The 8,757-nt window shown below is 58.8% G+C and overlaps 1 protein-coding gene across 2 annotated transcripts; it reads left to right on the top strand.

Moving 5' to 3' along the window:
* The first annotated feature begins 1,071 nt into the window (after positions 1–1,071).
* SHD (Src homology 2 domain containing transforming protein D) lies at positions 1,072–8,270 on the top strand. 2 transcript variants are annotated; one of them, XM_036116036.2, is made up of 7 exons: positions 1,072–1,342; positions 1,856–2,829; positions 4,070–4,175; positions 4,254–4,442; positions 5,437–5,560; positions 6,768–6,887; positions 7,889–8,270. In XM_036116036.2, the coding sequence occupies exons 2-7, from the start codon at positions 2,533–2,535 to the stop codon at positions 8,073–8,075; spliced, it is 1,023 nt and encodes a 340-aa protein (XP_035971929.2). In that variant the 5' UTR covers positions 1,072–1,342; positions 1,856–2,532; the 3' UTR covers positions 8,076–8,270. The 2 variants fall into 2 exon arrangements, with proteins under 2 accessions (XP_035971929.2, XP_035971930.2); XM_036116037.2 differs by lacking the exon at positions 6,768–6,887.
* The last annotated feature ends 487 nt before the right edge of the window (positions 8,271–8,757 follow it).

Below are 8,757 nucleotides of genomic sequence, written 5' to 3'. Positions count from 1 at the left end.
ATTCCTGACACACGCTGTAATTAGAAGGCCCCTTTGAAATATTTATACCTCAGACGTCTCGTATTTATCCGACAGGGAGAGGGCTCAGATTTGATGAGATCTGTCAACAGCTCATCCCTGAGCCGGGAATTGCCTTGCGGCTGACAGAAAACAGGACAATTACCCGCCGTGCTCCCCGGCAGTCCCCAGGGACGCTGTCTTGTCGCTGATCAGAGGGGGTGGGGTGGGGGGGCTTGGAGGCACTGCGGGAGGAGGACCGAGTTCAACAGGTTCATGTGGGCGACACGGCCAAAGCTGGGGAGAGGACATATGGAAGCCCCTGCTGCGGAGAGGGGCTTTGCCTGCTCAGCTCTGGACCTCAGTGTCGTCGCCTGGAAAATGGGGCTAACGGTGGGGCAGAGGCGGAGAAACGCTGATCCCATGAAGACACTCTAGTGGGTCTCCAGTGCCACCCCAGCCAGGCCACATCGGGATGTGCAGGCAGACGTGAGCTGTGGGGTGGCTCTGAGCAAGTGCTCCCCGTCTCTGTGCCTCAGTTTCCCTATGGGAAAAAATAACTCCCTTCTGGCGATCCTTCCTTGAGCTCTCTGGGGGTTTCCTGTTAGAACCCCTGTTAGAAACCAGGAAAGCAAGGCACAGAGAGCATAGACACGGCCCCGACCCACTGTTCTTCCCCAGGGGCATTTTCCCACCAGTGTCAGCTCTGACTTCCGTCTGGGTTTCCCTCCCCTCCAAGCCACAGGCACAAGCCCACCCTGGGGGTCCTGGGGGGGGGGGGCACTGGGAGAAGGGAATCTGCAGCCCCATTCTTCCCGATCACCCCTCTCTTACTTCAGTATTAGGGGGAGCTGAACAAGCCCCCTTAGGATGAAAGAAAAACTGTGTTTGCTCTGGAATTGGCCAGCACACCTCTTTGCTTCCCTTACCCCAAACCTCTTAGTGTCCTCGCCCCCAGACAGCTGCAGCGCCAACAGGCAGCCTGGCCAGGCGAGACCCCTCTCATTTCTGTCCCCCCTCCCTGACTCCACCCCCAGAAGCCACAAAGGGACAGATGCTGAGGACGCGCCGGGCACTGATACCATCTCCCTTCCCAAGGCCAGCTGCCCCAGCCCCCTTCCCCCATGCTGCAATTAGTCCCCTGGGGGGGGCGGGATTGCAGAGAAGAGTCCTCCTGGGAAGGGGACACCAGACCTCCCTCCCTCCCGTTGCCTCCCCGCTTCCTTCAGCTGCATCAACATCAATTTTAGCCAGTGACCTCTGGAACGATCTGCTGGTCAGTTGCGCCGCCAGATACTGGTCCAATTTCGACCCTCAACAGTGGTCGCTCTCACCCCATCTGCTGGTCAGTTTCACCCCCTCTCGCGGTCACATCCAGACCCCCATTTCCCAGCCAATTTCCACCTCGCCTCCCTCTCCCCGCTGCTCCCCGCCTCTGCACCTCTCGCTCTCCTGAGCAAGGTCAGCCCTGTCCGCTCCCACCTCCCGCGCTCCTCGCTCGCTCCTGCCAGCCGCGGTCCTCCGGGTCAGTGTCCAGCTGCCGCGGCCTCGGCCCCGCGCCTCCCGCCCCGCACCCCCCTCCCTCGGCGTGCAGCGCCTCCCCTCCCTTCCCAGAGCAGCTGAAGGTCTCAGTCACCTCCGAGGGGGTTGCAGGGGGAGCGGAGGGGGCGGGGAAGCCGCGGAGGGGGAGGCGGGGAAGCCTTGACGTCGTAGCCCGGGACGCGGCCGGGGGCCGGTAGGGGCTGGGGCGTCCGCCTGCGCGCCCCCTCCCCAAAGTCCCACCTCCCGGCCGCGGCGGGGAAAGTCTCTCCGAAAGCGTGAAGGGGGATTGGAGGAGGTTTTATTTCCCTTTGTGCAGGTGGCTGGGGCCGGATCGAGGCGGCCGGGCCGGGGGCTGCGGGACCCGGGTTCCCCCCGGAGCGGAGAGGAGCGCAACAAAGGAGGCGCCGCACGGAGGTCACCGTCCCCGCGGCCCAACTTTGCGCGCGGCGCCCGCGCCCCGGGGGAGCCCGCCCGCTGCGCTGAGGACCCAGGCGTCCGGGCTGAGCCGGGGTTGGGGGCTCCCGCGGGCGGCGCTTTCCCCGACTCCCGGCCGCAGAAGGGAATCCCGGAGCTTCCCGGAGGCGGCGGGCGGCAGAGCCGCGCACGGGGACCGCGCTTCCCGCGGAAACTCCGCGCGCTTCCGCGAATGCCCCTCGCCCTGGCCCGGCCACCCGGCGCTCGGGGTTCAGGGCCCTGCGGGGCGCCCCCTTCCCCCGCCGTCCTTGAGGAGCCGGGCTAAGGTGGACTTTTGCTCTCCTTCCTCCTCTTCCTCCCTCCGTCTCCTTCTTCTCTCCTCTTTTCACCGCCTTCTGAGCCCAGCCAAGGGACACACCTGATCTTTCTCCTCTCCCTCCCTTCCTCCTCTCTCTCCTCCTCCCCCTCCCTCCTGCCCCCCCTCCTTCTCCCTGGGGACTCTGCGGAGAAAGGGGGCCGGGAAGGGCGCATGTGGGTCCCCCTCTGACAGTGGCCAGGTTTGGCACGACACACGCACAGATGGCCAAGTGGCTGCGGGACTACCTGAGCTTTGGCGGTCGGAGGCCCCCTCCGCAGCCGCCCACCCCCGACTACACGGAGAGCGACATCCTGAGGGCCTACCGCGAGCAGAAGAATCTGGACTTCGAGGACCCCTATGAGGACTCAGACAGCCGCCTGGAGCCTGACCCCGCCGGCCCCGGGGACTCCAAGGGCCTCGGAGACGCCAAGTACGACTCTCCCAAGCACCGGCTCATCAAGGTGGAGGCAGCGGCCATGGCCAGAGCCAAGGTCTTGCTGGGCAGCCCCGGGGAAGAGGTGCGTGGCTAAGTCCCAGACTCTGGGTGGCCCCAGGAGACTGGGTGGGGAGGGCCAGGCTGGGCTCCCTGGATGTGGGGGAACCTTGTTTTATGGGGCAGGCCGGGGCACCAGCCAGACACTCCCCAATCCCCCGCCTGCTTAGTGGAGTCTGATTTCTGTCCCTTTCCAGGGCTCAGCACTGGTTGTCCCACTATCTCTCTGGCCCTGCTTTGTCCCCCTGTCCCCTGCTCCCTGTTCCCCACCTCTAGTCCCCTCCCCTCAGCTTCCCCAAACAGATCTGAGTGAGTCACTCCCCTAGCAAGCCTTGGAACCCCCACCACTATGCCCCTCCTCTGTCACGATTCCCATTTCACAGAAGTGGAAACCAAGGCTCACGGAAGAGGAGCAACTGGCCAAAGGTCACAATGGCCCTAGCTTTTTAGAACTTGACCCAGATGTGCCTCCAATGCCCATGCTTTTTCCAGTATTTTTGCCAGAGGATCAGGGAGTCGACCCCAAACCCTCCGTGGAGACAGAGAAGGATTTGAGGAGGCTGTGTTGGGCAGTGATTAAGAGCACAAAGGAAGGAAGGAGGAGGCAGGGACTCCGGAAGCCGACCACCTGGGATGAAACCCTGCCTCTTACCAGCTGGGTGACCCTTAGCAAGGCACTTATCCTCTCTGTGCCTTGGTTTCCTGATCTGTAGAATGGGGCTAATGTACTTACTGGGTGTTGGGATTACAAGGAAACATGTGAAGTATTTAGAACAGCGCTGGCCGCTGATAGACATTACAATTATTTTTTATTTTTTTAAAGATTTTATTTATTTGTTTGAAATAGAGAGCGCGCGGACAAGCGGCGTGCGGGAGAGAGGCAGAGGGAGAGGCAGAAGCAGGCTCCCCACCGAGCAGGGAGCCCAGCATGGGGCTCGATCCCAGGACCCTGGGATCACGACCTGAGCCAAAAGCAGATGCTTAACCTACTGAGCCCCCAGGCACCCTGACATTAAAATTATTGAAGGAGGGAGGTGGGGCTGTGCGTCAGGGAGGCAGAGAGGCGGGGAGGCTGACATCTGTACGCAAACCCTGGTGGGTGGGAGAGAGGACTCCCTACCCCGGGGACAATGAGCTTCGTGGAGGGGAAGAGTTACACGACCCAGAGAGGTGCACCATCACCCAGGAGGGGGTGTCTATGGCTGGGCTTGGTCCCCCCCACCCCAGCCCTTGCCACTCCTTTACTTCTCTACTTCTCTCTCCAGTTGGAACTCGACACGGAGTACTCAGACCCCTTTGATGCCCAGCCTCACCCACCACCTTCAGATGATGGTTACATGGAGCCCTATGATGCGCAGCGGGCTGTGAGCGGTGAGTGAGCGGGGCTTTCGGGAAAGGGACCGGGTCCCTGGTGGGTGTGGGAGCTGACCAGTGTTCTTGGCCCCCCAGAACTGCCATGCAAGGGGGTGCAGCTGTATGACACTCCCTATGAGGAGCAGGACCAAGAGCCAGGAGATGGGGCCCCTTCTGGGAGGAGACCTCGCCAGAGCCGGCTGCCTCAGGAAGATGAGCGGCCTGCGGATGAGTATGACCAGCCCTGGGAGTGGAAGAAAGACCACATCTCCAAGGCGTTTGCAGGTGCCCCTCCGACCCAGGCCTTGACCCTCCCCAGGCCCTGAATGTCCATGTCCTTCAGTTTCCTGCTCTGGTCATATCCTCTGATTCAACTTATAAAATAGACCCTAATCACCTGCCACTCTGGTCGTTTATTCATTCTCACTAAAGTGTGAATGGCTGATAATTGCAAATTTATCTTCCTAGGAGAACTTGTATCTTCCTTGAGGAGAGAAACTCCTTTAGGGCACCTGTAGTGCTCACTGTAATATAGGGATAGGTTTTGGCATCAGGTAGACCTGGATTTGTGTCACTTACTTGGGAAAGGTGCTTTATCTTTTAGTCTCAGTTCCCTTACCCATCAAATGGGGATCCTTATAGCAGCTACAGAACAGGGAGCATGTAAACTGGGTGCTAGAAAGTGCTCACACGGAGCTGTGCGGGGACAGGGTAGCATTTCTTAGTAACTATCATTAGGTGGGCTTGGGGTCAAGTCCTGAGTTGGGGAAGCATGGACAAGTCTGTGGCCTCAGTTTCCTCTTCTGTAAAAGGGTAACAATACTACGGTCAGCTTTAATAAAATAACTTGGACCAGGAAGAGTTGTGCGAACCCAGCTTGGCCCCAGAAATTGTACGACTGGGAGGGACACTGGGGTTCAGTGCCTCACTCTACCTGTCCGTACCTGGGGCGGGGGGGGGGGTCTAGCTCTAGGACTTGGCCAGAATCTGCAGAACGACCACCCCATCCCTCTAAGGCATCCCTCGTCCCTCGTGGACCTGGCCGGCCCTCGCCAGCCACCACACTTAGGAGTGACCACACCCCTTTCTTCTGAAGGCTGATCGGTTGCTCCTGGACCAATCCTACCCAGCCCTTAAACCCAGCCCCTCCTATCCTGGATTCTGATAGGTTGCCCAAACTGGCACCGCCTTCCTACTGAGAGTGCATTGGCTTGCCCCGGCCCCGCCCCTCCCAGGTGGGTTGGACTTAACCCTTTCCTCTCTAACCCTCCCCCTCCAGTGCAGTTTGACAGTCCTGAGTGGGAAAGGACCCCAGGCTCAGCCAAAGAGCTCCGGAGACCCGCATCCAGAAGCCCCCAGCCCGCAGAGCGCGTGGACCCGGCCCTGCCCCTGGAGAAACAGCCGTGAGTGGGGAAGCTGACGTTGGAGGAGCCGGGTTGAATCCCTCTCCGTCCCGTACCAGCTGCAGATTCCACTCCTCGGACTGGGGGGCTGGGGGAAGTATGACTCATTCATTCACTTCATTCCTCTCTTCCACTGTCTTCACTGGGCGCCGGAGCCTGCCAGTGTCAGACGCCTAGCCTGGGTACAGAGCAGAATCACATGGTGTCTCATCCCTCTGGCATCAGATTCTGGGTTCTAATCTCTGCTCTGCATCTCTTGGCTGTGTAGCTTTGGGCAAGTCACTTAACCTCTCTGAACCTAGGGCTCAAAACCCCCAAGATGGTGCCCAGCTCAGAGTAAAAGGGGATGTTCTCTGTTCAATTGGATGACGCTCATGAGCCTGAGGGTAAAGAGAAATCATCCTCAACCCCAGCGGATCTGGGGATGGAACTAAGAGGAGCAGGGTTTTGAGGGGGTCCCAACTTTGGGCTGGAGTGAGGTGCACCAGCTGGGAGGGTCTGGGCCTTCTCTGTGTCTCTCCAGCCTAGCAGTTCCTCCAGGAACTCCCTAAAAGCCCAATGAGCCCAGCCCAATGAGGTGGGGAGCTAGATATTTCCTTTAAACCCCTCCAGTCCAAAAGATACCATGGTGTGTTTATCACCGTTATTCCCAAACCCCTTAGGTGGGCCATACAGAACTGACTGATGAACGCTGAGGCACAGGGGGAGACGTTTCTTCTCTGTTCAGTTTTCTTTCAATACAAAACCCGCGAAGTCTGTTTGGCGCTCCTGTGTGTGTGAGACCTTGCTCGCAAATGCTAACCTCTCTCGGAGTCCATTCAGTACAAATATTAAGTAAAGGATGGAACAGGTGGGTGGGGATATGGGTTGTGGCAAATCTCTAGAAAGCCAGATGCAAGTGATTCAACTTGAGGGATTAGGGAAGGGGAAACAGGACCCTGGGGACCTAACCTAGGGAGGCTGTGAAGATCAAGGTCAGCTGTATCTATTGAACTGGAGGGAGCAGCTCCATGTGGACCTGGGCTCAGCTGCCTTGCAGGGAAAAACCGTGTCTGCCTGAAAACTGGGCTCCCCTTGAGAAACCCAGGGGACTTGTTCTCACTTGTTTGCCTGGAGCAAGTCCTGGAAAGGGCTGTGCCTGCACCAGCCCCCAGGGGGTGTTTGCAGGGGGGTTGCCCTTTATGAGACATCTGCCCCCGCCCCCTAGGTGGTTTCATGGCCCACTGAGCCGGGCAGATGCCGAGAACGTCCTGTCTCTCTGCAAGGCAGGCAGCTACCTCGTGCGGCTCAGCGAGACCAGTCCCCAAGACTGCTCCCTATCCCTCAGGTGAGGCCCCAGCCCCCTGAAGGGACCGAGGCTCACAGGACTACCTGCCTCGTGCTTTCGGGTTAATTCGGTGGGAGCAGAAGGTGGCGCGAGCGGGCGGGGCTTCCATGGCTGCCCAGCAAAGCTTTCAGAACCGTGGAGGGGACTTCTGGGACCAGTGGGCCAGAGGGTGTGGCTTCCACGGAGGCCACAGGCAGGGTTCCAACTAAGAGTGAGCCTCCTGTCACCGGAGGTATGCAAGAAGGCGGAGTGGAAGCCATCCAGTAGATCTAGGTTGTGGGTGAGGTGGGGAACTAGATTATTTCCTTTAAACTCCTGTAGTCCAAAAGTTGAAGTGTCTCTCGGGGCCAGAATCTCTGAGTGGCCCTGTAGGCATTTGAGTTTGAGATCCTGATTGTACGTACTTCTCTGCCTAAGATTCTAAATGTGTCTGATTATAACAAGCTCCAAAATTCTACTGGGCATCTGATTGTGAGATTCCTGAAAGGGCAAGATTGAAGAGGGCTTGGAGAATCGCTTTGAATCCTGCCTCTGCCACTTTATAGCTGTGTTACCTTAGCTAAATTCCTCAACCTCTCTGGGCCTTGCTTTTCTCATCTATGAAATGAAGATACAAACAGCACCTACTTCATGGTAATATTGCCATGATTAAATCACACACACACACACACACACACAGGAATTGTTGAGCCTAGTGTCCCGGCAACAGGAAGTGTTTTATTCATATTAATGATGATAAGATCATTCCCAGGTTCAATGTCATTCAACTCACCAGAGATGGAAGCAAGGAAAGGGACCCCAGCCTTTAGAGCGGACAGGCGGGCAAGGCATCCCTGCCAATGGGGAACAAGCCCAGAGCTTGGCACCCAAGTGGCCATTTAGCAGAAATATTTGGGAATGCCAGCCACCAGCTTCTGGGGGCCACGGGGGGGGGGGGCCTTAGGGTCGGACAGCATGAGCAGGTCTGGGGTGCTCAAGGCACTCTGACGCCTGTCCCCCAGGAGCAGCCAGAGCTTCCTGCACCTGAAGTTCGCACGGACCCGAGAGAACCAGTTCGTGCTGGGTCAGCACAGTGGCCCCTTCGCCAGCGTGCCGGAGCTGGTCCTCCATTACAGCTCCCGGCCGCTCCCTGTGCAGGGCGCTGAGCATCTGGCCCTGCTGTACCCGGTGGTCATGCAGACCCCCTGACCCCAGCACCTTCAGCCCCTGCCCTGCACCGGGCGGGCCCAGAATCACTGGCTGCAAACGCTCGAAGTCTTTCCAGAGACTCGCCACCCCTCCAGGCCCTTGGTCTTCATCAGAGCTGCCTTCTTGGCCCTCTCTTGGGTGCTAGGGACCAGAATTGTGTCTCCAAGCACTCCCCTGGCCTGGAAAATAAATAAGTTATTGTGTGTTTCAAGTGTCCTTTCTGGGAGGCGGGGATCCCAGCTCCAGGGAAAGGAGAGGATGAGTGACCCTTAGACCCTTAGGGGGGAGTGGCATCCCCAGCTGGGGGTGAAGCCTGAATTGCTCATGGGGGCGGCGGGGCGGTGGTGGGGAACACAAGTAAGAGAGCTAGGGGCAGGCAGGGAGAGAGCGTATGAGGTCAGAGGAAAACCCGGACACAGCTGATACAGATACAAAGATGGAGAAACCGAGGGGGGAGGCTCTCAGGCCAGCCCTGCCCCCACGCGGCCCCTCCCTTGCACCTGGGCAGGCAGCTGAGGCCTGATGCTGCTGCTGAAAGGACATCTGTCCCCATGGAAACAGCAGAAGTGGGGGAAGGGAGCCGATCCCAGCTGGTGTCACTTCAAGGTGACAGTCGGGCAGGAGACCCGGGGGGCTGATGAGTTCCAGGGAGCCCCGATGTCCCCCGTCACTCTTCATCTCC

Source organism: Halichoerus grypus, chromosome 1 (genome assembly GCF_964656455.1).
Source record: "Halichoerus grypus chromosome 1, mHalGry1.hap1.1, whole genome shotgun sequence".
NCBI classification, from domain to species: Eukaryota; Metazoa; Chordata; class Mammalia; order Carnivora; family Phocidae; genus Halichoerus; species Halichoerus grypus.
The sequence above is the reverse complement of the archived record's forward strand: the minus strand, read 5'-3'. Positions and strand labels throughout refer to the sequence as shown.